This window comes from Salvelinus fontinalis, chromosome 31 (assembly GCF_029448725.1).
Source record: "Salvelinus fontinalis isolate EN_2023a chromosome 31, ASM2944872v1, whole genome shotgun sequence".
In the NCBI taxonomy this organism is placed as follows: Eukaryota; Metazoa; Chordata; class Actinopteri; order Salmoniformes; family Salmonidae; genus Salvelinus; species Salvelinus fontinalis.
Window position 1 is genome coordinate 18911481 of NC_074695.1, and position 26082 is coordinate 18937562.

The 26082-nt window shown below is 42.2% G+C and overlaps 2 protein-coding genes across 2 annotated transcripts; one reads left to right on the forward strand and one right to left on the reverse strand.

Moving 5' to 3' along the window:
• Positions 1 to 3919: 3919 nt before the first annotated feature.
• On the reverse strand, positions 3920 to 10397 carry LOC129829735 (uncharacterized). Its single transcript, XM_055891624.1, has 2 exons — positions 8788 to 10397; positions 3920 to 7545 (listed from the first exon to the last, which is right to left on the reverse strand). Exons 1-2 carry the CDS (start codon positions 10384 to 10386, stop codon positions 5710 to 5712), a joined length of 3435 nt encoding a protein of 1144 aa, XP_055747599.1. The 5' UTR covers positions 10387 to 10397; the 3' UTR covers positions 3920 to 5709.
• Positions 10398 to 18919: 8522 nt separating this feature from the next.
• On the forward strand, positions 18920 to 24060 carry LOC129829739 (SAP domain-containing ribonucleoprotein-like). The gene is made up of 11 exons (XM_055891632.1): positions 18920 to 19028; positions 19516 to 19615; positions 21046 to 21095; positions 21302 to 21363; positions 21465 to 21516; positions 21618 to 21691; positions 22224 to 22264; positions 22444 to 22466; positions 22575 to 22646; positions 23714 to 23788; positions 23894 to 24060. Exons 1-11 carry the CDS (start codon positions 18996 to 18998, stop codon positions 23939 to 23941), a joined length of 630 nt encoding a protein of 209 aa, XP_055747607.1. The 5' UTR covers positions 18920 to 18995; the 3' UTR covers positions 23942 to 24060.
• Positions 24061 to 26082: the final 2022 nt, after the last annotated feature.

The following is a 26082-nucleotide window of genomic DNA, read 5'->3' on the forward strand; positions in this document are numbered from 1 at the left end:
AATAATGACCAGGCATTCTCGAGTGACGGGATGAGGTCAATATCCTTCCAGGATACCCGGGCCAGGTTGATTAGAAACACCTGCTCGCAGAAGTGTTTTAGGGAGCGTTTGACAGTGATGAGGGGTGGTCGTTTGACCGTGTACCCATAGTGGATACAGGCAATGAGGCAGTGATCGCTGAGATCCTGATAGAAAACAGCGGATGTGTATTTGGAGGGCAAGTTGGTCAGGATAATGTCTATGAGGGTGCCCATGTTTACAGATTTAGGGTTGTACCTGGTGGGTTCAACCCTAAACAGCATATCCCTGTTTAGGTCACCTAACAGAACGAACTCTGAAGCTAGATGGGGGGCGATCAATTCACAAATGGTGTCCAGGGCATAGCTGGGAGCAGAGGGGGTTCAATAGTAGGCGGCAACAGTGAGAGACTTATTTCTGGAGAGATACATTTTTTAAATTAGAAGTTCGAACTGTTTGGGTATAGACCTGGAAAGTATGACAGAACTTTGCAGGCTATCTCTGCAGCAGATTGCAACTCCTCCCCCTTTGGCAGTTCTATCTTGACAGAAAATGTTGTAGTTGGGTATGGAAATCTCAGAATATTTGGTGGCCTTCCTAAGCCAGGATTCAGACACGGCAAGGACATCAGGGTTGGCAGAGAGTAAAATAAACTTTGGGAGGAGTCTTCTGATGTTAACATGCATGAAACCAAGGCTTTTTCAATCACAGAAGTCAACAAATGAGGGTGCCTGGGGACCCGCAGGGCCTGGGTTTACCTCCACATCACCCGAGGAACAGAGGAGAAGTAGGATGAGGGTACGGTTAAAAGCTATCAAAACTGGTCGTCTAGAGCGTTGGGGACAAAGAATAAAAGGAGCAGATTTCTGGGCGTGGTAGAATAGATTCAGGGCATAACGTGCAGACAGGGGTATGGTGGGGTGCGGGTACAGTGGAGGTAAGCCCAGGCACTGAGTGATGATAAGAGAGGTTGTATCTCTGGACATGCTGGTTATAAAATGGGTAAGGTCTGTAGCTAAGAAAGTGTACTGTAGCTAAGAAAGTAATCATTTAAAAAAAGTAAAATCATACTTTTTGGAGAAATGTCCTCTGGTCTGATGAAACAGAAATATAACTGTTTGGCCATAATGACCATTGTTATGTTTGGAGGAAAAAGGGGGAGGCTTGCAAGCCGAAGAACACCATCCCAACCGTGAAGCATGGGGGTGGCAGCGTCATGTTGTGGGGGTGCTTTGCTGCAAGAGGGACTGGTGCACTTCACAAAATAGATGTCATCATGAGGCAGGAAAATGATGTGGATAAATTGAAGCAACATCTCAAGACATCAGTCAGGAAGTTAAAGCTTGGTCGCAAATGGGTCTTCCAAATGGACAATGACCCCAAGCATACTTCCAAAGTTGTGGCAAAATGGCTTAAGGACAACAAAGTCAAGGTATTGGAGTGGCCATCACAAAGCCCTGACCTCAATCCTATGGAAAATCTGTGGGCAGAACTGAAAAGGAGTGTGCGAGCAAGGAGGCATACAAACCTGACTCAGTTATACCAGCTCTGTCAGGATAAATGGGCCCAAAATTCACCCAACTTATCGTGGGAAGCTTGTGGAAGGCTACCCGAAACGTTTGACCCAAGTTAAACAATTTAAAGGCAATGCTACCAAATACTAATTGAGTGTACGTAAACTTCTGACCCACTGGGAATGTCATGAAATAAATAAAATCTGAAATAAATAATTCTCTCTACTATTATTCTGACATTTCACATTCTTAAAATAAAGTGGTGATCCTAACTGACCTAAAACAGGAATTTTCACTTGTATTAAATGTCAGGAATGATGAAAAACTGAGTGTAAATGTATTTGGCTAAGGTATATGTAAACTTCCGACTTCAACTGTAGCTTAAAGACTGTTTTAGAGAAATGTCATCATCGAATATTGTCAGAACTTTCATTGTCTGCTTATATGCCCCCTTTATTTATCCTACGATTCTGACTTGGTGTACAGGGAGAATACAGTAAGAACAGCCCATGTTCTGAATTCTGTTGCTGTACATTTAAAAAATGCTGAACAAATAGTTATATTGACTACGTCCATCTTAACTTGCTCATTACTGTCTTAATCATAATTACGGATTGCCTCTTATCCGCTCATCGGTCCCTTATGCCATAGTTTGTACATCTCAATTGTCAGTAGAAACCACATTTGTTTAAGCAAGTCAGCCATGTGTTCAGCGAATGTGACAAATAAAGTTTGATTTGATATCTGCTATGTTTTTTAAAGGCAGTAAATGAGGCTGAATGAACTGTTTCGCTGCCAGACAACGCTCCGCTGATAGTCAGGTGTAGTGGTGGAAAGGATTAACGCCATGGTGGTGAAAAGAAGGCTCTGCTGTTGGGACAGCTTTATGCAGGCTCTAACAGTTTGTGGGCACCATTTGTCACTGTTATAGTGCAATTTATGTGTTGTTTAGCTTTGCATGCTTGCATCAACAACAAAACAATTGGGGAGTGTCGTGTCATTGGCTGTGCCGGATTAAGTGATATGACATGCTATTCTATAAAATCCTTTCTCTGTAATTAATATTACCTGATTGAGCTAATCATGTAAATGTAATTAACTAGAAAGTCGGGGCACCACGAAATAGTGTTTATAGAGCTGTTATCTTCCGAATAAACTCTTAAAGACCAAGTAATATTTTACATCAATAGCAGTGAATATTAATCTCATCTGAAAGTTGTAAATTCTTGGTTAACTTCACGAACCCTGGCTAACAAGTTGAATCAGCAATACAAAATTGGGTTTAATTATTTATTTACTAAATACCTAACTAATCACACAGAATTACATATACACAGAATGCAAATTATGTCATACAGAAAACGTCCCTGGTGGACGGAGCCGACATAACGGCTGGTTACACAAAGGAAAGGTGGTTGGGTTTGAGTGAAAGAGCGGGAAGACTGAGGAACAAAGGGATAAGCTATGCTATCGTAAATACAGTATCTTATGCATTCTAAATTACCACCCATTTGGAGAAGGGAAATGCAATAATATATTTACTCTGAGCTGCGCTTCGGTAGGTTGGTCGTAGATGCTGGCCGTGTTGGCCAACAGAGATCTTCCTGTCCTCGGAAGAATGTCACTGGTGGTAAATTGGAAACGTTGTAGTAAAGTCATTGTGTGTTAGACTGGATACGTCGTCCGTCCTTTCCTAGCCCACGTTTACAGCAGCCGCTGCTAACTCAACGGCTAGGAGGTATCACTTCTGTAGTGAATAAGAGTTCAAAGTTCATACCATTCGCAACCAAAGCTCATGCTAAGGTTGGCTTCGTTCTGTAGTTATTATCTGAATCCTTCTGACATCGGACCGTCTTCCTAATGTACCCGGAACAGCAAGATATTTGCCCTTTTAACGCAGAGGCTGCAGGCCTCGTGTACTCGGAACAGGAGGTTACATTTTCGTCAAGGGCTTATATAGTGGAGGGAGAGAAGGGTGTGTTTCATAGTTTATAACCCATGTCTCTTCACAGGGGCGGGCCACTGATTGAGCAGAGCTCTAACTTTATAAAAACCCAATTCTCTCATTTGGAAGCTAAAATTACATTTAATCTTTTCACAAATAGTTTCATATTCAAATATTTAAATTGCACAACAATTCCTTGTGAATCTGATAACTAGAATGTGTAGACTTTCCCAGATACATTTTATGTCGTCCTGTCATCAGTCATGATGTCTCAGATGACAACCGAACTGACATCATATTCAACTGGTTCTATTACCGAAATATGGTTCCTTCCCCCCACTTGTTTGATGTTCCCAGACTCTCTATGCTTAACAAAGGCTATTCAAGACTCCTTCAGTAGAGTCAGAGAGAGAGGGAAGGGAGAAAGGTATTTATGGGGGGGGGGGGGGGGGGTCATAAACCTTACCCACAGGCCAACGTCATGACAGGAGTTTGCCTCACCAAGATTTACATTCTAAAATCGCCACTAAATATCTACTATGGTGTGTACAGTAGATGTACTTCTTATAGGATACTGTAAGAAGTCTAGTGAAACTGCTGGAGTGTTGAGAATGTTACTAGCTTTTATTAAAATTGGGTAATTACCAGTGATGTATATAAACCCTGGATTGGTGTTTGCTATGTATTGGCTATTGAGAGGCGTTGAAAACACCGGTCGGCCATATTGGTACTCCACGGGTAAAAGCATTCCTCCATAGGAATGAATGGAATTCTAAAGTATTTCAATTAAATTACATGTATTTAAGTATTCTGTAGCGGGGACATAGATTTCAGTAATCTCTAAAAAATTATACTTCAGGGAAAAAATGGTTTTGTATGTTTAGCTCACATAATATAATTTAAAAGTAAGCATTAAGGTGTCTGTAATATGATAAACGTGTCACAAACAAATGTAGTCATTAATAAATGAATTTCTATTGCTTCCAAAATATTTTTTACAATATAATAAAATGCCTTATTAGTCTTCTAGTATAGCCTATATATAAATCATTGGTGATTACAGAGTCACGTGTGAAAACTCGTGCTAATAAGTGAATAGCCATCTTAAAATACAACCTGACCCATTGCATTTAGGCCAATCTGGACTCAATATGTCCCAAAGTAGTCCTAATGATTCTGGGATTTACCCTCAAATAGTTGCAGCTCTATTCTAATGAGGCTATTCAGTATTAAAATATTCGGACAATCCGAGCAATAATGATCAAATCTTGACAGAATAAACAGTGAATAAAATACCACAACACTCTTGATGCATAAATTCAACAATCTGAGGTATAATAACTGGAATACAGAGGAAGTTGTACTGATTAGTGAAGCGTTTCTGTGTCAACAGAACAATAGGTCATACAATGCTGTTGAGAGACTACTTACAAGCAGGACAAATGGCAGGAATGTAAAGTTAATAAATATTACTGGGGCGCTTGTGACTCCTAAATTCATGCAGCTTTGTCCTCTCCTCCCTTTAGAACCATAAAAGTCAGTGTAAAAAAAAAAGTGTATTAATATTTTATGGTCAAATTGTGAGACTGTTTAAACAATGTCACCATTCAGAGCAAAGATATATAATTACTCTCTCCTAATTTTCTATTTAATATTCCTAACTTAACACTTACACCTAAGAAAAATTACACATTGTAAATAAATGCTTTTGTCTTTTTTAGAAAATAAATGCATTCTTTAATAGCTCAATGCGATTCAAAATAATGTAAGCAAATGCTTCTACCATGTATGTCCAAGTAAACATGTGAATCTCTCTTCAGTTATCACTCTCACTGTGAGGAGAGGTGTTGGAGGCAGTTCATGAATCGGCGCGGGGTGTCCCACTCTGAGCCAAAGTGCTGAGCATCTCATTGTCAGACGACAGCGCAGCCAGATGTGCGGCCAACTCGCTCTGCTTTGCCTCAACAACGTCCTCCCGAACAGACAGCATTATCTCTGCGACGAGTCTTTTGGATGAGTCTATATTAAAGATAGACTCCTTATCTGAGCTGTCCACCGCTCTTAATGAATAAAAAATAAATTTAATATGTGCAACGCTTTTCATAAGAGAGTTCGCAAAGCTCTACGAAAGCTCTACAAAAATAAAAACATTTAGAATCAAGGCTGTTCAAATATCAACAGTGGGCTAGGTGTTAAAAAGCTTTTCAGATTAGGCCTATGAGAAAGAGAGTATTACCTTGGCCTCTGGGACTCGGGAGTTGAGAATTCTCCCTCGAATGATGATGGACTGATCGATCGCATTGTCTCAGTTGGGAAATGAAAAGCACCCCTGCAAACTGTGTAAATGTGCATCTTTTTGGGGGGCTCCTCTGGAACCTTCCTAAGGCGAAGCACTGGGCGCCGTGGCAGCCTCACCTTTGGCTTTCCCTCTGGAGGAGTAGGGACGAGGCCAGAGACATTGAAGACTGATTTGGAAGAGGTCAGGAGGGATTTGGACAGACTGTCTTCTTCGTCTGTGGAGGAAATCCTTTGGGCCTCTTTGTCAATAGGGATATCAGATCGACTGGAGGGAAACTCCAATGAGCTCCGACAGTTGCACATGGCATAAAGTGAGGATGATGCAGAGACATCCTTTTGCAACTGTGTCAGTTTCAATTCTGTGCCGTATGAATCTTCCTTTGAGGTTGAAGTAGGCACACCAATTACGGAGAGAGAGTCAATGCTTCTACTGAGGTGAGTGGCATTTTCAATGTCTTCAGGATTCTTCAAAGCATCAAGGTAGGACATTGACAGGCATCCTTTGACGAGCATGCAATTGACTGGGGATGCTGGTTTTGAAGTAATTACCTTCTGAAGATCAAGGTCTTCCTGTGAGGATATTGCACCAGCGCTCCGTCTGAGGAAACCATCCTCATCCAGTAGGTCATCACAGACAGTGTCCATGAGGCCTGAGGCAATATATTTTATCTTCAGGGATGACATCCAGGTCCCTGGATATCCCTCAAAAGCTTCAGTTGAGTAAGATGCTACATCATCTAGGTCAGGCTGGAGTCCAGCCACATTAGGAACAAATGGTGTGTTGCTTGCCTTGAGAGAGGTTCCCATAGCACCCAAAATGTTGCTGACAGCATTGATGGCAGTCTGGCTTGCCTTGGGGGAAATCGTCCTGTTGGGAGAATCTAGTCTAATCATATTGATTATTTTAGTGTTGACCTGCTCCAGAACTTTGATGATTTGGTCTTTGGCAGTAGACTGTAGTTTGGGGGTAAGTGAAATGGCATCTACGTTGGCATTCATGGTCTCACTGGCTTTCCCGGTCAGCTGACAGGCCTGGTCTTTACTGAGTTTTCTGGATACACTTTTCAACATATCCTCAATAATTTCTTTCTCTGAGCAGTCCTCGCTTTTGAGGTTCACTGATCCAAATTGAGGCAAAGAGACAGAATGTCTTACCTCATTCCTCACAGATTGGGCCAGGGTTTCTTTGAAAGGTTCTGTGCTAATTTGGTCCAGAACTCCATCCACAAGGGTGACATAGAGGTTAGGGAAAGAGGTGCTTATGGTGGCCTGGTGAGCTTTCCTTCTAGGGGATGAGTTAAAGACATAACTTACTCTAATGACTCTTTTTTCATCCGTATTCTTCTCACCTGGAGATATGAGCGCTGTGTCTTGGATCAAAATTGGCTTTACCTTATGGTCTTCAATCTTTACTGCAGGGACCTGTGATTTTGTGTGGCGTTCATCAGATCCAGACAGGCTGCTCTGAATTGGTCCAGGAACAACAACATTTGATGTACCTTCTTCAGGATTGTCATGTAGTAGGGCTAGTGGCTGGTCGTCTAAAATCATTTCACTGCACATATCGATGGCATCTTCCACTAAATCATCAGCGATCAACTCAACTTTTGTAGAGGCCATTGATTTCGCTGGGTGCTCACCTGTTGCCTCAGAGAGCATTCCTTCCATATCTGCTCTGGAAGTAGTACAAGAACATGGAACACTGGCCATCACAGTTGTCTCCATGTCACCCAGAAGACTGCTCACAGCATTGATGGCTGTTCGGCTTACCTTTGGAGATAGAATCAGAATAATTTATCGCCATGCAACAAATGCAGTGGTGTAAAGTACTTAAGTAAAAATACTTTAAAGTACTACTTCAGTAGTTTATTTGGGTATCTGTACTTCACTATTTCTATATTTTGGACAACTTTTACTTCTACTTCACTACATTCCTCATGAAAATAAAGTATTTTTTACTCCATACATTTTCCCTGTCATCCAAAAGTACTCATTACATTTTGAATGCTTAGCAGGACAGGAATATAGTCCAATTCACACATTTATCAAGAGAACATCCCTGGCAGACTCACTAAATACACATGCTTCATTTGTAAGTGTTGGAGTGTGCTCCTGGCTATCTGTAATTTAAAATTACAAAAAAAATGGGTCTGGTTTGCTTAATATAAGGAATTTTAAATGATTTATACTTTTACTTTTGATTCTTAGATATATTTAAAACCAAATACTTTTAGACTTTTACTTAAGTAGTATCTTACTGGGTGACTCATTTTTACTTGAGTCATTTTCTATTAAGGTATCTTCACTTTTACTCAAATATGACAATTGGGTACTTTTTCCACCACTGAACAAATGATACTAGGAATTTATCTTGGTGTTGCAAATAGAAGCATCCCCATCAACAATCACATCAACAATCAATCAGATCACCATCAACACAGATAAAACATCAACACAAATACATTAAGAACACCTGCTCTTTCTATGACATAGACTGACCAGGTGAATCTAGGTGAAAGCTATGATCCCTTATGGATATCACCTGTTAATTCCACTTCAAATCAGTGTAGATGAAGGGGAGGAGACAGGTTAAAGAAGGATTTTTAAGCACTGGGACCATGTGTGTGCCATTTAAATGCTGAATGGGCAAGACAAAACATTTAATTGCCTTTGAACGGGGTATAGTAGTAGGTGCCAGGCACACCAGCTTGTGTCAAGAACTGCAACGCTCCTAGGTTTTTCACGCTCAACATTTCCAAGAATAGTCCACAACCCAATGGACATCCAGCCAACTTGACACAACTGTGGGAAGCATTGGAGTCAACATGGGCCACCATCCTTGTGGAATGCTTTCGACACCACTCAATATTAGATTAGGAAGGTGTTCCTAATGCTTAGTATACTCAGTGTACATGACCTCCCTTGTAGGAAAAGTGTCATGGCATCACACAGTACATATAAATGTTGCATACAACATTACACAGTACATACAACATGAATATATTGACTTACTTCTGGGGATAGACATCTCTTGGGAGAACCCTTCTTGATCTTGACAACAGAATGTGTCTTGACGTCCTGGAAAACTTTCTGTATCAGTTGTGCTGCAGCAGATTCTAGTCTGTAGATCTCTTCTTCATCTGTAGCCTCTTCAGCCACGGTGCTAGAGCTTGTTCCTCCGCACTGTCGGGATACTTCCTTCAGCATATCCTCTAGCATTTTCCTCTCAAAGTAATTATCAATTTGAAGGTTCAACAATCCACATTCAGGCATAGAAAGGGTGCGTCTCACCTCATTCTTCACTGATTGGGCCAGATTGTCTTTGAAGGGTTCTGTGCTGAAGTGGTCCATAACTGCATCCACAACAAGTCCATACAGGTTGGGAAGAGAAGCGCTTCTGGTGGCTGCATTTTCTTTCTTCACCTTGTGCAAGAGAATAGGCTTTGAAACAACTTCTTCAGTATTGACTGAGGGGACAGAAAGGACCTTGTCTGTTTCACTGGTGTTACCATTCTCTACTCTTTCTTCTTTGCATTCTACAGTGGTTGTGGTATCCGTCTCCTGGGACGAGGTTGATGCAGCTGCGGAGGCCTCTGAGCTGCTTGTCTTACTGTTGTTTTCTGAAACCTCTGAAGTGTCAGATGAAAACACCATTCCATAACTGGGAGAGTTGTATAAAGATGAGATCACTGGCTCCGAGGGAAGTATTTCCAGAGTCAGGGAAGGAGCTTTTTCTACAAAAGAGATTTGTGTGTCACTTCTGATAGCCCTTGAGTTGATTGGTTGTTCATCTCTTTCACCCTGAAGCTCAGGAAAAGCCAGCTCGAAAAGGATGCTGTCATATGCAGTGCTAATAAGGTCACAGGCGACACCTTCTAGTTTTGAACAGGAATCTCGGCGGTTCTCGGGGTCTGCCTTTTTTAATGCAGTCAATGCAGGTGGCTGAATGTTTGTTATACCTGAGGTGCCTTCTTCAGCATCACAGTCTAGTGCAAGCGCTTCAATGTTTTCCTCATTTAATAAGTGTCTAATGTCTTCCAAAACATTGCTTACCACATCAATGGCTGTTTGGCTGGCCTTTGCAGAGACAACTCTGAATTGGGTAGGGGAGTACCCTCGGATCATTACGATAACCTGCTCCTGGACTTCCTCCAGAACGTCAGTGATCAACGTTGTCACATAGGCGTTTATGTCTTCTCCGTTGGCCATCCGCTCCTCTGGTTCTGGATCATCTGCTTGAGCATTGGGTTTGATTGTGTTTCCCCCACGGAGTCTGCAGGCAGGTTCATTGCTAGGATTGGCCGCTCGAGAGACGCACTTCAACACATCGTAAGCGATTCTGGCACTCAGAGCCCTTTGTGCCGCTGGTGTAGTCCCTGGAATCGTCAGTTTGACCTCATCCCTGATTGACTCCGCCAGCTGCTTCCTGACAAGCTTGGAGCCTAAGTGGTCGAGGATGACAGATTTCAGCTGAGCTCTGTCTGGGATGCTTTGTCCCTTGATGGCTTTGAAGATCCTAAAAACAGGTTCTTGGAAACCCTTCAGCGGTGCCAGACCATCCAGGCATGGTCTCCTCTGGAGTGGTGCAAGGCTTGGTCTCCTCTGTAGCATGGCTGGCTTTTCCTTAGATTTCCCTATTAATAACACACACACATTTAAAAAAAATGATTTAATTTAGCATTCACTGATTATGAACATACTCTGAAAGATATTTCGTAATGAAATTATGGTTCTTTAGTAAGGAAATGTTCTTACCTGACAGAGAAACGGTTTTCTTTATAGTTTTGGAGTGAGCAGGTTTGAGAGCAGGCTGAGCAGATGCTATAATAGATTTTTTTTTTTAATGCAAAATACGATATGATATACAGCACAACACATTCAACTGCTCCTTGTAGGTTGCATTTGGCATAGTCATTTAAACATTGCTTAACTGTGTGATGAATTCAAATGAAATCTTACCTGGTTTTTCAAATATTTCTTCCAGCAGCTTATTTGGTTTGATAGAGGCCTCTCTCAACCTCTCAAACTCCTGGAGGTTTTTCAATTCCTCTTCCATTATCCTCAACTGAATAGCCTGTTTTTGTTCCATAATGCACATTTTCTGTGAAGAACATAGAGTCCAAAAATAGTGATTTATTCAAACTTGAACATAATTGTGGGTAGTTTTGTGAAGTATGATGAAAGTGTGACATTTGTACCTTTCTGATGCGCTTTTCTTTGGCCTCTTTCATATACTTCGCCTTGTTCAAATCGTGCCTCACATCCTTTTCAATGAGTTTCAGCCTGGATCGCTCCATAGAAACCCAATCCTCTTTAAACTCTCTCTCTTGGTCATACAACGCAGTTTGCAGGCCATATTTCTGTCCCCTGTCCCTATCAATACATTAAACAGATGAGTCATGACATTGCCAACACAGAGTAGGCCTATATAACTCTACTTTATTACCTCATGCACTTCTTGCCTACCTGGAACCAATGGTTGACTGCAGATGCTTCAGGTTCTGTGCTTCTTTATTCAGTAAGTACTCTATCATATGTTCCAGGGTAACGTCCTTAGGTATATGGCCTTCCTCTTGCAACTGAACCATTCTCAGTATCTGTTCCTTCTTAAATAGGATAAATAAAATGTTTGTACATTTTAAACACTTATCTACCTAATAAAATACATGTTACATTGTTTTTAGAGTGATGAATGATCATTTCACATTTTCTCGTGAAAAGAACATGTGTGATCTTCACAGAAGTTCACATTTAAGAACGCAGTCAAACTGCCCACATACCAACTTTTTGCTGTACGTTTTATGATGGTCAGTCTTGACCGTATCCAGGTAATGTTTGTATGTGTTATACTCCTTTAATGAGCATACAACCTTGAGAAGAGAGAAAATCAAAATGTTTCCTGCTATAATACTCCTGGAGTTAACTATCGGTAAAGCTTACAGTCTTCTACTACACTGTTCAGAAACAATAATATTAACTTCAAACTTACGTTGTCCTCTTTAGTGATGAAGATTCGCTTCTTTAACTTCTCATGCATTTCCTTCTGATGGAAGTATTCATTGAGGTTTGGGTCATGCAAACTGTTGTACGTCGGCCTCATAATGTGACAGTTTGGGTCACTGAGGTTGAAATCAGATGTAGGCTGATACAACTGAAGGAACAAGGATATAAACAAAAAAAATAAACATTCTACTGGATCCTTCTTCCATTCTAAAGCACCACTCTACTGGACCCTTCTTCTATTCTACTGCACCATTCTTTCAAAAACTGTTATACTGTATCCTGTTAAATATATGTTCTGCTTACCTTTTTACCCAAGCTGGCCCTATGAAATTTAAATGCGACCCCAGGTAGGACCGGAAGCTTTGTCATGGCAGGCAATCTGCTGCTCACTGACGGCTTTGTTTCTATCATGATCTGTGGAGGCTTCCCTTTCAGTGGACGAGTTTGCTTCTCTGGTCGCGAGGGTATCTGACACAGGGGCTTTGAGGTCTTCTCCTGAAAACAGCAACATAGCAATAATGTATTTCTTACAAACTCACCTGTGATAGTTCATCCGACCATTATGACATGGCGGCGAGCCTGATATGTCATCATAGGTTGACGCCCAATGAACTACTGTTGCCATAGCCTGAGTGCCAGTCTATTTGTTTTTTTATATCAACTCCCTGCCACTCACTGTCATGCCAAATATGATTTTTGGCTTAGCTATAAGAGCAATGAAGTTGACAAGAGCACAAACAAATCTAGGCCCAGGCTACTGTTGCCACAGAGATTCTAATTATGTGACCTGTGTCTGACCAGTAGCGGTGCATGTGTAAAATCACTGGGGAAGCTGTGGGAGTAAATGGTACATATAGGGACAGATATAAATTTGTACATCAGACCACAGGAGGAGAAGGCGACACATAGGCGCACAGGACAGCTGGACACACTAATGTTAGAGGGACACATAGTCTGCTGATCCTAATAAGGGCAAACATACCAAAGGGCACACCAAGCTAAGGCCAAAGACATAGGCCCATAGGATAGATGGACATATATTATTTTTAGGACAAGAAGGGGTCCTGCCACCATTATAACCTAACTGAAAGCAGATATGGGCGTTATTGGGCGTGAACAAGCAGGAAGCTTAAACTGAAAGATAATGGTGGCAGATGGACTAAGGGATGGAACTTAATTTGCATGTGGGATGGACTCATTTGATGTATGTGTATAAGAACAGAGCCAGTACTTATGGAAGTTGGTCTTTTCCGCGGACTGACACGGCTTCTGATATTTTGTATTAAAAGCCTTTATTGAATTCACAAGTTCTTGTAAGTGTTATATTTGTAATATGATTTTCCAAGACAAAGCCAAGACAGTAAAAAAGCCATATTACAACCTATGTTGTGATATTTGCTCTTTATACAACGGCTGGATCTAATCCTGAATGCTGATTGGTTTAAAGCTAATTCCAGCCGGTGTCTATTCCACAAGTTACCACCGGCTAAATCTATGATGTTAAAATGCCTATTTACTCTGTTCCATCTGACTGCGTAATCCACTGTCTCATCAGTCCAGGCAGGGAAGTTAAAACTTGATCTCCACTGTAAAAAGCATCTAGACATTATTTAACAATTATTTTATACTAACAGTGAGTTTTCAACAGCAGAGATTTGTATAAACCTTGCTGTCTGTCTCTCCGACATTTGCAACATTGTTTCAATATTCAAATTTGATCTCCAACTGTCCCATAGTAATGAACGTGTAGGGGTCGGGTTTTGGGATGAGAGAGAGAGGCAGACAGCATTTCTCAGCCAGTCAAAATCACGAATCAGCTGGCATGATTTTTATGGATATATACAAAGAAATGTCAAGTGAAAAAAGGTCAAATGAAACTAAGTGCAGGTAGTTTGCAGTCTTTCCAGCTTCAGTTTGAAGTTATTGTGTTAGCTGTGTTGTTGGCTAGCTCCTCTGAACAACAGTGTCTTAAAAACAGAACAGATGGCGCCGACAGATATGGCAGCTCTGCTTCTAGCTCCTAAGCAACTTTGCAGTATTTTTTTTGTGTGTGTTATTTGTTACATTATTAGCCCAGAAAATGTTTTGTGTTATTAGATGCAGCCGGAAATAACTTTTGGATATCAGAACAGCGGTACCTCACTTTTCAGAATTGGATCCTTTGTTCATACCTCCCAGGGCAATTTAACTTATTCCAAAGGTTGCTCCAAAACACTGCCGGCAGAGAAGAGGTATTTGGAGTGGACTTCTAGTCCGACTGTGGAGGCATGCACACCATCCACCGCTTCAGAGTATATTACTTGCTAATGTTCAGTCTCTGGATAATAAAGTAGACGAGCTCAGGGCGAGGATCTCCTTCCAGAGAGACATCAGGCATTGTGACATACTCTGTTTCACGGAAACATGGCTCTCTCGGGATATACTGTCCCCGTCCATACAGCCATCTGGGTTCTCAGTACATCGCGCAGACAGGAATAAAGAACTCTCCGAGAAGAAGAAAGGCGGGGGTGTATGTTTCATGATTAACCACTCATGGTGTGATTGATATAACATACAGAAACTCAAGTCCTTTTGTTCACCCGACCTAGAATACCTCACAATGAAATGCCGACCATATTACCGCCCAAGAGAATTTTTGGGGGTTATAGTCACAGCCTCCTCTCCACCCTCTCCGAGTTGGGCATCTCCGGCGCAGCCCACGCTTGGATTGCGTCCTACCTGACAGGTCGCTCCTACCAGGTGGCGTGGCGAGAATCTGTCTCCTCACCACGCGCTCTCACCACTGGTGTCCCCCAGGGCTCTGTTCTAGGCCCTCTCCTATTCTCGCTATACACCAAGTCACTTGGCTCTGTCATAACCTCACATGGTCTCTCCTATCATTGCTATGCAGACGACACACAATTAATCTTCTCCTTTCCCCCTTCTGATGACCAGGTGGCGAATCGCATCTCTGCATGTCTGGCAGACATATCAGTGTGGATGACGGATCACCACCTCAAGCTGAACCTCGGCAAGACGGAGCTGCTCTTCCTCCCGGGGAAGGACTGCCCGTTCCATGATCTCGCCATCACGGTTGACAACTCCATTGTGTCCTCCTCCCAGAGCGCTAAGAACCTTGGCGTGATCCTGGACAACACCCTGTCGTTCTCAACTAACATCAAGGCGGTGGCCCGTTCCTGTAGGTTCATGCTCTACAACATCCGCAGAGTACGACCCTGCCTCACACAGGAAGCGGCGCAGGTCCTAATCCAGGCACTTGTCATCTCCCGTCTGGATTACTGCAACTCGCTGTTGGCTGGGCTCCCTGCCTGTGCCATTAAACCCCTACAACTCATCCAGAACGCCGCAGCCCGTCTGGTGTTCAACCTTCCCAAGTTCTCTCACGTCACCCCGCTCCTCCACTCTCTCCACTGGCTTCCAGTTGAAGCTCGCATCCGCTACAAGACCATGGTGCTTGCCTACGGAGCTGTGAGGGGAACGGCACCTCAGTACCTCCAGGCTCTGATCAGGCCCTACACCCAAACAAGGGCACTGCGTTCATCCACCTCTGGCCTGCTCGCCTCCCTACCACTGAGGAAGTATAGTTCCCGCTCAGCCCAGTCAAAACTGTTCGCTGCTCTGGCCCCCCAATGGTGGAACAAACTCCCTCACGACGCCAGGACAGCGGAGTCAATCACCACCTTCCGGAGACACCTGAAACCCCACCTCTTTAAGGAATACCTAGGATAGGATAAAGCAATCCTCCTGACCCCCCCCCCCCCCCCCCCTAAAAGATCTTGATGCACTATTGTAAAGTGGCTGTTCCACTGGATGTCATAAGGTGAATGCACCAATTTGTAAGTCGCTCTGGATAAGAGCGTCTGCTAAATGACTTAAATGTAAATGTAATGTAATGTAATGTGTATATTCCCCCTCAAGCCGATACCACGATGGCCCTGAAAGAACTACACTTGAGTTTATTCAAACTGGAAACCACAGATCCTGAGGCCGCATTTATTGTAGCTGTGGATTTTAACAAAGCAAATGAGGAAAACGTTACTGAAGTTCTACCAACACATTGACTGTGGTCAATATTCCTCCTCAAGCAGATACCACGACAGCCGTCAAAGAACAACACTGGACTTTATGCAAACTGGAAAATACATATCCTAAGGCCACATTTATTGTAGCTGGGGATTTTAACAAAGCAAATTTGAGGAAAACGCTATCAAAGTTCTACCAATACATTGACTGTAGTACTCGTGCTGGTAAAACATTGGACCACTGCTACTCAACTTTTCGAGATGCCTAGAAGGCCCTCCCCCGCCCTTCCTTCGGCAAATCTGATCACGACTCCATTTTGCTCCTCCCTTCCTATAGGCAGAAACTCAAACAGGAAGTATCCATGCTAAGGTCTATTCAATGCTGTTCTGACCAATCGGAATCCATGCTTCAAGATTCAAACCCACGCTTTTAGTTTGTTTTCATAGGCTACCTAGCTACAATTTGTGCTGTCCTAACTTCCTCACATTTGGCAACAATGAACCAATTATGTTAGCTAGCTAGTTAATGTGAGTCTACTAGGCTACATATTGAACTTCAATCGTCTCAGGCCAGTGGCATGAATTTATGGTTAGATCAGAATTGCCGTTATAATCATTGGCCTGTACAGAGAATTAAGTCAAAACCTCAAGTCCAAATCCCTATCTCCATCACCTCAAGTCCAAATCCCCATTTCCATCCATGCCTCAGGAAAGGGCCGATTTAGCAAACTAGCTACTGCAAGACATCAACACAAGAAGATTAGAAATCAACACCTTTTTCTGACAATGATGAAGTTTTGCTCAGGATGTGATTTGATTGGTGTGAAGCCAAATCGGCCTCCCTTGGGGGGCATTTTGCTGCACCAGGGCAACCCACAGTTGAGCTCAGCTCAATGCTGATTGGCCAAAAAAAATCTAAAAATCAATCAGATTCAGCCACTTGCGAATTTATGGATAATTATGATAACACAGAGAGAAAAGATTAATTATTTTATATTTTTATTGGTTAAATATTTGGGAAAGCCTGGCTTCCCTTGGCATCTATGAATACACGCCACTGTGTCTGAGTTTGAACTGGAGTCATCTGCATGCCACAAGACTGTGTTAGCCCACTGCTGAGCGAATGCCTAGGCTCTAGCTCAAGTATTAGGCAAGGTTATTCTGTTCACGGAACCACCGCTACACTTCACCCCTCCCCTGACCTCCTCTCACAACACCCCAGCAGCTGATAGACATCAACTGTGCGATCAAGGTCCAATGGCACCAATGAGACTGACTGTGATTGAACCCAGATCATATCCACACCACAAGACTGAGGGGATTAGTTTATGTGGCCCGGGTTACCTCGGTGGGAGGAGTTTGAACTGGTTGAAAAGTGATTGCATTCGTTTTGGAACCGCACCGCCTCCTGGGGGTGAGCCAGGTGCCCCGCTCTGGCCGAATGCGAAGTCGGCTCAAAACAAAAGTGACGTAATTATTAAGCTCATGGAGTGATGAGTAGGATTATGTGTTTTCACATGCAAAAGTGATTGCTTTGATAAAAACGCTTTATCTGCCTTCCCAATGAAAACTAGTTTGAAAATTCAAACATCTATTTTATGCAAAAGAGATGTGTTTCTGGAAGATGCACCATGCTGCCTTGTTGACAACATGACCGACTGGTGCAGATTACTGTTGTATTGAGAAGGGTGCTCCTTCCTTCCTGCTTTCACCCAATGATGTGACTGGCCATTGCCTGGTTCAACCCGGGCCAGCGTAATAGAACTCCCTCACTGTGTGTGTTGGCCAGAGGGTTGTTGCCAGGGGTCGGATCCATAGGATGTCCCAAGGATACCGCCTAGCATCAACCATGAGACTGACTGGGTTTGAACCGAGGTTAATCTGCATGTCACAAGAATGTGTTAGCCCACTGAGCTTAAATCTAGGCATTAGCTCAGACAGATAACACACATTTCAGGCAAGGTTACTCATCACACAAGAATAGTTCACTTTGTAGTCCTTTGTAGCTCAGTTCAGCGCATGGGACTTGTAAACTTTGATGACAATTAGGCTTGATTCACATAGTCCTACAGTTTATGTTCAGACTTCATATTATTGGAGTACACAATCGTCTATTTTACCTTTTCAATTACACAATACTTAGGCTAGACAATTGTTTACAAGTTTAGCAAAATGCAAAGGTGAAAGCAAAAGTGTTTACTTGACTGCTTTTAAAAACGTTGTTCTCCATTGCACAGCATGACAGGAAAGAGCAAAATGCCTCTGAAAATGATTATTTGTCAATACATATGCATCATAATGTAGTGAGAATACTGTACCATCTGTGACGCAACGCATTGGCATATCCGAAATTCCATTGATTATACCGCATGTATTGGAGTCACATTGTTTAATTTTTCCCTTCTAAATCTGTTGGATAAAAAAAGTAAGGATCAATGTATATAATTAACGATTTAGGCCTATCAATAAAGATATTTTACATGAAAAACTGGGCTATACATTTCATTGTGTCAAAGCAAATTACTAAAGTTACACAGAATTTACACACAAAAAACAAAAAAAGATTTATGATAGCAATGTACCAACTCAAAGCGGTTGAAATTTTACTGAAGAAGCAGACGGGTCGATTTCTGATGGATGAAACAGATTCCGCATTTAATTATCCAAGTCGTAACGGGCATTCCGAGTCTTTTCGGTGATTTGTCTCCATTCACCTAAGGAGCCGTTAATTTTGCTCCCAACGGGCTTTTCGTTCAGTAGTTCTTAGGAATTAACCTAAAACCATGATAAAATTGTCAATATATAATTTAAATCGTAAAAAGTTGCCTACCAGATCGTGAAATTTGAGTTCAAATACACTTTTACCTGACCAGATTATTAGATGGCCTGCAAAAACTAATTGAGAAAAAAATGTAATGCACTGAAAAAATGAGCCCGAACTAGACTGAGGCTCCTCACTAGATTGTTCCTGCACTGAGCAATTTCCATCTTCAGTGAATATTTTTATAATTTGTCAGCAGATGAATCGATGTCTGGTTTCTGGGGCTCAAAAAGCAATAACAGTAGGCTAAGCAAATCAGGAAGCCAAATTAACGGCTCGTTCACAGCTGCAATTCGGTTCCCGACGGTCACCAAAAAGAGCCGTTCAAAGAGAGTCGTTCGTTCGCGAATGACCTACCACTACAACAAAGCAAGATGGCTGAAGTTGTGGAGCTCCAGAAACTTAAGGTTGTTAACCCATTTTAGTTTAGTTTGAAACGTCTAATACCGGTATTATATTTTGGGGAAATCAAGTATTGTATGTTGTTAGCTATCTTTACATTGTAAATCATGATCTAGCACGCTGGGGATCTTCGGACACAAAGAGTCGTAGGTAGCTAGCTAGCAGATGCTAGCGGACAGGATGGAAATAGTCCATGCTTGCTGCACGGTGTAGCTAGCTAACAAGGCATTTGGAGGTTTGAGATATCCACGCGTGTATTGGGTTGGGGTGCCTTTGTTATTCAACGAGGGCCAAAGTTTGCTCTGCTACGGCTGTGAAGTTGGCAACTGACATCAGCGCATGCGCGACTACAAGTGAATGAATGAAATTGTACAGGATGTTTGGCCTAACGTTCAAGCACTTCGCTGTTGGGCAGTAACATTTGAATTGCAAAAATTGCCATTTAGTAGGACATCCTCTCAAATGTAATCTACACTCATGTCTCTCCCACAGCTTGCTGAACTGAAGCATGAGTGTGAAACCAGGGGTCTAGATGTGAAGGGCAACAAAGTGGAACTGATCACACGACTACAGGCTTATCTGGAGGAACATGGTGAGCATGCAATAATGTATGGACTAAATACACATGGGGTCAGGTTCCCATACTCTAATAAAGCCTGGTGCTGTTTCCAATCAATCAAATGTATTTATACAGCCCTTTTACATCAGCTGATATCAAATCAGCCGATGTCAATCAAATCACATTTTATTGGTCGCATACACATATAGCAGATGTTATTGCGGATGTAGCGGAATGCTTGTGTTCCTAGCTCCAACAGTGCAGTAATATCTAACGACACACAAGTCTAAAAGTATGAAAGTGGAATTAAGAAATATTAGGATGAGCCATGTTGGAGTTGAGTGTGTGTGTGATGGGATTTATGGACAGTGTGGATATAATATGTAGTACATCTGAAGAATACGTGAATAGAATAGTATATGTACAGCAATAGTTGAATAGCATGGCCTTGACTAGAATACAGGATATACATATGAAATGGGGAAAATGGTATTAAACATTTATTGAAGTGACAAGTGTTCCATGTCTATGTACATGGGGCATCAGCCTCTAAGGTGCAGGGATGAGTGACCGGGTGATAGCCAGCTAGTGACTAAGTTCAGGGCAGGATACTGGGTGGAGGCCGGCTAGTGATGGCTATTTAAGTCTGATTGTCTTGAGATAGAAGATGTTTTTCAGTCTCTTGGTCCCAGTTTGGATGCACCTGTACTAACCTCGCCTTGTGGATGATAGTAGGGTGAACAATCTGTGGCTCATTTGGCTGAGGTCCTTGATTATGTAATTGGCCTTCCTGTGACACTGGGTGCTGTAGATATCCTGAAGGGCAGGCAGTGTGATATGTTGGGCTGACCGCACCACCCTCTGGATAGCCTTGCGGTTGTGTACGGTGCAGTTACCGTACCCGGCAATGCTACAGGCCGACAAGATGTAGGCAATGATACAGCCTGACAAGATGCTCTCAATGGTGCATCGGTAAAAATGTGAGGGTCGTAGGGGCCAAATTTCTTCAACCTCCTGTTGCGCCTTGTTCGCTACATCGTCTGTATGGGTGGACCATTTCAGATTGTCAGTGATGTGTATGTTGAGGTACTTTAAGCTTTTCACCGTCTCCACTGTGGCCCCATCGATGTGGATGGGTGCGTGCTCCCTCTGCTCTCTCCTGAGGCCACGATCAGCTCCTTTGTTTTGTTGAGGTTATTTTCCTAGCACCACTCCGCCAAGGCACTCACCTCCTTCCTGTAGGCTGTCTCGTCATTTTTGGTAATCAGGCTGTTGTCATCTGCAAACTTGATGATTTTAATTGGGCTATGAAAGTGTAACTTGCTGAATTCCAAATCAACTTCTACTAGCCCCTACCCCTTGACACCCTTTTATTTTTAAAAGGTGTGAGCAATATGGTGAAAAGTCTACCCAGTCTATGAAATGGTCAAGTGAATCATAAGCCTGATTTTCATCCTAAACAGAGGATGACATGGGCCTAAATGAAGATGATGTTCTGGGAGAAGAGCCAGAGGTAAGCCTGGTTTTAAACCACTATAGCAGCAATGGCCCTTGATGTATGGATTAGATGGGTTCCACCATGTCCAGTAGAATTTTGATCATACAGTATAAAGTCACTTTGTACATGCTGCAATTGCTTTGGTGAAATATCTGCTAGGAAAATAAATGTAAAATCATAGGTGCATTTCTTGATGCTGCTTTATGCATTTGAACATGTAGGACCTCACGAAAGAGGATGCCATCACTGAGGATAATGACAAGAAACCCATAGTGTCTGAGGAGTAAGTTTTTTTCCTTTTATGTGAACACACATTGAAGAGTGACATTTTCTCTCCATTTTCCTGATGATCTGATGTAATCATGTGATTTTAATGTGTTTTAGGACGGCTGAAAAGAAAGTGGTAAAAATCACACCCCCAGCGTCTGTGGATGAGGTAATATGATGCTTGCTGCACTCTCACCAGTCATGACAAGTCTTCAATGCAATGGTGGTGTGCTAACCTTATAATTAAAATGTTTTATCCTGTTTTCCCAGAGGGTACAGAAAAGAGCAGAACGCTTCAATGTCCCTGCGTCAGCTGATGGCAAGAAGGCCATACGTGCTGCCCGGTCAGTATCCCACAAATATTCCCCACACTATTGATTGGGCATATCTATTAACCTATATTGACAATTTGCATTGTGTTCCCCCCCAACCCCCCCTTTACGCTGCTGCTACTCTCATATATGCATAGTCAATTTAACTATACATTCATGTACATACTAGCTCAATTGGGCAGACAAACCAGTGCTCCAGCACATTGGCAAACCGGGCTATCTGCATTGTGTCCCACTACCTGCCAACCCCTCTTTTACACTACTGCTATTCTCTGTTCATCATATATATATGCATTGTCACTTTAACCATATCTACATGTACATACTACCTCAATCAGCCTGACTAACCTGTCTGTATGTAGCCTCGCTACTGTATATAGCCTGTCTTTTTACTGTTTTATTTACTTACCTATTGTTAACCTTATACCTTTTTTGCAATATTGGTTAGAGCCTGTAAGTAAGCGTTTCACTAAGGTCTACATCTGTTGTATTTGGCGCACGTGACAAATAAACTTTGATTTGATTAAATATGTATTGTGTTCAGGTTTGGTTTGCCCGCTGCTGCACCTCCAACTTCCACCCCAGGTCAGTGTGAATCTTCCAGTCATTTTCACAGTTCTCATGTGGTTTTATTTTTTTAAATCCAAGAACCATAACCTGCAGTCAGTTTATAAACAAGTGTTGAACAACCTCATTATTACAAGTAATTATGTTTTCTCCTGCATTTGCACTCTGGTTTTAATTAGTGTTTCTCTCTATCAAAGGTGTTACTGTGAATAAATCCACTGTGAGTAATCCAAATATGTGATTAACAGTGACCTCCCCTCATTTAAATAATGTAACCATAAGTGACCCAGAAGATTTAATCAAGCATCTATCTCTGTGTTCTGTGTAGGCGGTCAGCGTTGAACAGCTAAAAAAGCGAGCAGAGCGATTTGGCGGGAACGTTTCTTCAGTTTCCAAGAAGGTGAGCGCCTAGGGATAGGGCAGCTTCTATCCTCCCTGGACAGCTTATTAGGTACACCTATCTAGTACTGCCTTAGACCCCCCCCCCCTTTGCCTCCAGAACAGCCTGAATTCATCAGGGCTTTCTAAAAGGTGTCGGAAACATTTCACAGGGATGTTAGTCCATGTTAGTGCGATAGCATCACGCAGTTGTTGTAGATTGTACGGAGGTACATTCATGCTGCGGACAGCCTTTTCCATCTCATCCCAAAGATGCTCTATTGGGTTGAGGTCTGGGGACTGCGCAGGCCACTCAAGTAAACTGAATTCGCTGTCATGTTCCATGCAATGTTTTTCCACTCCTCAAATTGTCCAGTGTTTGATCGCGTGCCCACTGGAGCCACTTGTTGTTTTTAGCTGATGGGAATGGATCCCGGTGTGATCGTCTGCTGCAATAGCCCATCTGTGACCGGGATTGATGAGTTGTGTGTTCCGAGATGCCGCTCTGCGCCGTTATTTGCCTGTTTGTGGCCCGCCTGTTAGCTTGCACGATTCTTGCCATTCTCCTTTAACCTCAACATGTTTTCACCCACAGGAGTGCTGCTGACCAGATGTTTTTTTGTTTGCTGCACCATTCTTGGTAAACCTTAGACACCGTCATGCTTGAAAAGCCCAGGAGTGCGGAAGTTTGAGATACTGGATCCGGTGCACCTGGCACCGTAGATTATACCACACTCAGTTGCTTAGGTCACTCCTTTTGACAAGTCTAACGTTCTATCGAACAGTAACTGAATGCCTCTGCCTGGTTTATATAACAAGCCACAGCCAAGTAACGTACTGTCTGTAGGGGCGATCCATTTTCGTGAATGGGGTGGTGTACCTAATGAACTGTATAGTGTGTATTTTTGACTACAGGGCATCCTGTAAGAAATACTCAATTGCAACTTTGTGATTATTACACTTCAGCATTTCTGATTAAACCACCTCCAAGTTAAATATTTAAGACCATATGTCAAATCACATTTTATTGGTCACATACACATTTAGCAGATGTTATTGTGGGTGTAGCAAAATGCTTGTGTGTTACAGGTTGAGGAAGATGAAAAGCTGAAGAAGCGGAAAGAAAGATTTGGGATCCTCGCTGTGGTTACACCTGACGTTGAGGTATGTTTTCACATTCTGTATTGAATCAATACAGGTATTATACAATTTCTTTGATACTTAATACCGTAGAGATTTTTTTTTAGTGGTTACATTTTTTTCCCACAGGCAAAGAAACGGAAGCGTTCTGAACGATTTGGAAATGTGACTGTGTAAATTGTGGTATTTACAGATGTTTTTATTTTATTTTGTTGCAAACAGAACTGAAATGTACTGTATATAGCTTGGCAATTATCAGTTGCATTACATTTTGTCATTAAAGTCGTTTTCAATTATTTTCTGTGATTCTTTCTATGGGTTTGCTACTTGATTATCATCTAGTTGTACCAAGTGGAGTACACGGCCTGGTAGCAGGGCACCCGCCTCATTGGGTCCCCCAAGATAGCAACTTTAACTACTTTTTAGCTACTTTGCAATTACTTAGCATGTTTGCCAACCCTTCCCCTAACCTCAATTCGTACCATATGTTTTTCAAATTCGTACCATAAAATGTATGATGGACATCCACAAATTAATACACACCAAGTGACTCGGATTTATATACAGGATAATATGAAGTGTCCTGAGACCGGGTTGGTTTGTGTCATTCTGCTGAGTAGTAATAAGAATAGTAATGGATTTATTTTAAATAGCAATTTCTAAATAGAATCTCGGTCGCTTTTAAAATCGAACCAAAAATGTTGGCTTTATTGGGCGATGTCTTCCACACCTTCAGATGGGCTGTTCAGAAGGGCTATCTTGAGCGGAGGGAGCATTGATCCAGGCAGGGAGGTAGAAACACTCGGACACAGCAGGCCCCGGAGTTCTTCATAGGGGACATGGTCGTCTGACGTTCACAGCTCCTCAATTGGTAGGCTGAATTATCCACTACTGAAGTGTGATTGAAGGGTGGTTATTCCGCGACTGTAAAAGTGACCAGACCATCACACCTGCAATAATACAAAACAGTCCCCAGACGAGGCGATATTCTGCATCCCACGTCCAAACCGGGAATATGTTATAGATTAACTCACCCTTGTCTGCTGATTGTAGGCCCTTTGCATTTACTTTTCTGTCAGGCCATGGACACGATAGGTTTCATTTATTTGCCACAGATGTTAAGAAATTATGTTTAGGGACATATGGCATATGTACGCCATCCACACCATTGACGTCAGTTCCTGTGACGTACCACGAGTCTAAAATATTGTCCTCAGTAATGGCGGCTTCGTTCCCTTCTCCTTCTGGAACAAACAACAAATGGTACTTCACCCGAGAACAGATCGAGAATAGCCCATCTCGTCGTGCGGGGCTTGATCCAGACAAGGAATTATCCTACAGACAGCGACTCAATGTGTATCTTTTTGTCGGGCCGGGGACAATTTGTGCCTGCTAACGGTTAGCTATAGAGATCGATGCCGGTTTGGCGGCATGGCTAGTTGCTTTCTTATATGGATACTAGAGGTCGACCAATTATGATTTTTCAATGCCAATACCGATTATTGGAGGACAAAAAAAGCCGATAACGATTAATCGGCCGATTTATTTATTATACATTTTATTAAAAAATATATATTGTAACGACCCTGGGTTCATGAGCGCGGAAATCGACTCTGCCGCACGAGCATGCTTTTGCGGCACAGTCGATAGCGCGCCGGACCTCGGGCTAGGAGGTCGAGGGTTCGAGACCTGCTCCCTGCCTGTTTCATTACAATATCATACACACACATTTTTGTAATAATGACAAGTGCAACAATACTGAATGAACAATGAACACTTATTTTAACTTAATATAATACATAAATACACACACGCAGCTCTGAAGTGACAATGATACTGAATAGTTTGCTTAGGAGACAAATACTCTCAACTGTTTGAATAAAAATAGATTAAGTTACCTGTGATGAATGTTGAAAACAAAAACTTTAATTTCCTAATGCAGGAAATCTTATTTTAATAATGGGCATGGTAAGAATTGACAACCAAAGTGCGAGTCATAATTCCCATGACACCTTTTAGCAAAATCTGAAAAGCGGTTCCTTCATTTATTCCATAGGATATTTTAAGATTCACTTAAAATAAGGTCTGTGTTTCGTGTAGGCTTACATCACCGTGCCAATTTTATAACTGTAGATATCCATAGGACAAGGTAACTCTGATCAATATTGGCTAATTATAAGCGAAGATAAAAATTGTAGAGTGGATTTATGAAAATATGTTGACAAACGTTACCTTATCCTAGTGAAATATACACGGTATCAAAACGTCGAGGCGGTTTAAGCCTGCACGAAACACAGACCTTATTTGAAGTAGATCAA